Source organism: Fusarium oxysporum, chromosome 6, assembly GCF_000149955.1.
Source record: "Fusarium oxysporum f. sp. lycopersici 4287 chromosome 6, whole genome shotgun sequence".
Taxonomy (NCBI): Eukaryota; Fungi; Ascomycota; class Sordariomycetes; order Hypocreales; family Nectriaceae; genus Fusarium; species Fusarium oxysporum.
The window spans coordinates 4,040,894-4,042,375 of NC_030991.1; the positions used below are offsets into that span (position 1 = coordinate 4,040,894).

The window sequence follows — 1,482 nt, forward strand, 5'->3', positions numbered from 1 at the left end:
ATGGTGTGTGGTCTTGACCTGAAGCACCAGGTTGCGACGATTCGGATGCAGGCGATACTCTGATTGTGTTGCGAGTTCGCATGGTGGAAGGTGGGGCTCGTCGTGACGTCATCTTGAGTTGAAGTTAAAGTTTGGTTCTTTGATTCAGAAGAGAAACCCGGTGTTTGCTAACCCGGGCTCATAACCTGTTGTTTATATTGCGCAGTAGTGCTGGGTGAAAATGTATTTTTATGAAACTTGGTTGTTCATTATTGAGCTGAGAGTTATTCTCGGGTTTATATCTCTAGATGATTGTATCTAGGACTTTGAACTTTAAATCTAGGACTTTCAGACTAACAGTCTGAATCCTGAAGGGAAGGGGATTCCCGGATTTTCCAACATTTACCGGGATAACTCAAATGGAGACAAGGTCCCTGTACAAACTCACACAAGATGACCCACAAGTGCACACTGGGTCATATGATAGCCAGATCGAATGTCTGAAAGACATCATTTCTGGATTGAAATCGGAGATTGAAAGACATGATAGGGAGTGCAATCTGACGAGACAACAAGAAACGGAACGAATGAGAAAGAAAGAGAATGAGCTATGGAAAGCAACTAAAGACCTTGATGAAGTGCGGCAATTCTTATCAACTGTGAAAACGGAGATCGACTCTATGCATAGAATGATACCCGCGCCAGAGGAAGCTACAAATGTGGATAAAAAGAATCCACGCTCTTCGAACGACTCTGATATTAGGATTGGAGACGAGCAAGGCGAAATGGCGAAACTGCGAGAATCTGTCTCTTTACTCGAGGCCAGAATGGAGGGTGTACTGGATGAGGCTGCGGAATTCCAAACTGAGAATAATCGATTGAAAGATGAGTTAGGGAAGGCGAGATCCGAGAATCTATCCCTCGAAGCAAAATTAAGAGACGAAGACCTTCAGCTAAACAGTCAGTTAGGTGATCTGATAGTGAAGGTCAACAAGAACAGCGAGGTCTTGAAGCTATTCTCTGACCATTGCAAGAGCGATGGAAGTCAAGTGAAGGCCCTACATGGCCGAATAGAAGCCCTCCTTGCAGAGCTACAAGAGATTGAAACTAGAGTAGATATCTGTGCGGATGAACTTCAATTGGCCTCTGTTCACGTCTTACCTACTTTTCCAAAGTACAGTATATCTCACGAGGGTCCAGAGGGGCGGGTTGCAGAAAAGGTCAGATGTCTTATTGAACAAGGTTTACTGAAAGTCGCTGGATGTCGATCGCACCCGGCGATAGAAAAGCCAGTCGAACCCAATAAAGCCGGCTTAGACACCGGTAACTATACGGAAATCGTCCCTACGCCGTCCTTTGGGCATGTAGGAGCTCAAAGATCCGATACAGAGGAAAGGCATTTCCAGGCAAAATCTCCTGAGTGTCATTCTACTAACAGCCCGGTGGATACAATAGTAGTGGCTAGCGGGAAAACATATTGCCAGCCTCCAAGACCCTTGGTAA

At 45.3% G+C, this 1,482-nt stretch overlaps 1 protein-coding gene across 1 annotated transcript; it reads left to right on the top strand.

Annotated features, from left to right (window-relative positions):
* Nucleotides 1-398: 398 nt before the first annotated feature.
* On the top strand, nucleotides 399-1,482 carry FOXG_21415 (uncharacterized protein; the record flags this gene model as incomplete). Its single annotated transcript, XM_018401750.1, has 2 exons — nucleotides 399-1,343; nucleotides 1,438-1,482. The coding sequence occupies 2 exons, from the start codon at nucleotides 399-401 to the stop codon at nucleotides 1,480-1,482; spliced, it is 990 nt and encodes a 329-aa protein (XP_018253681.1).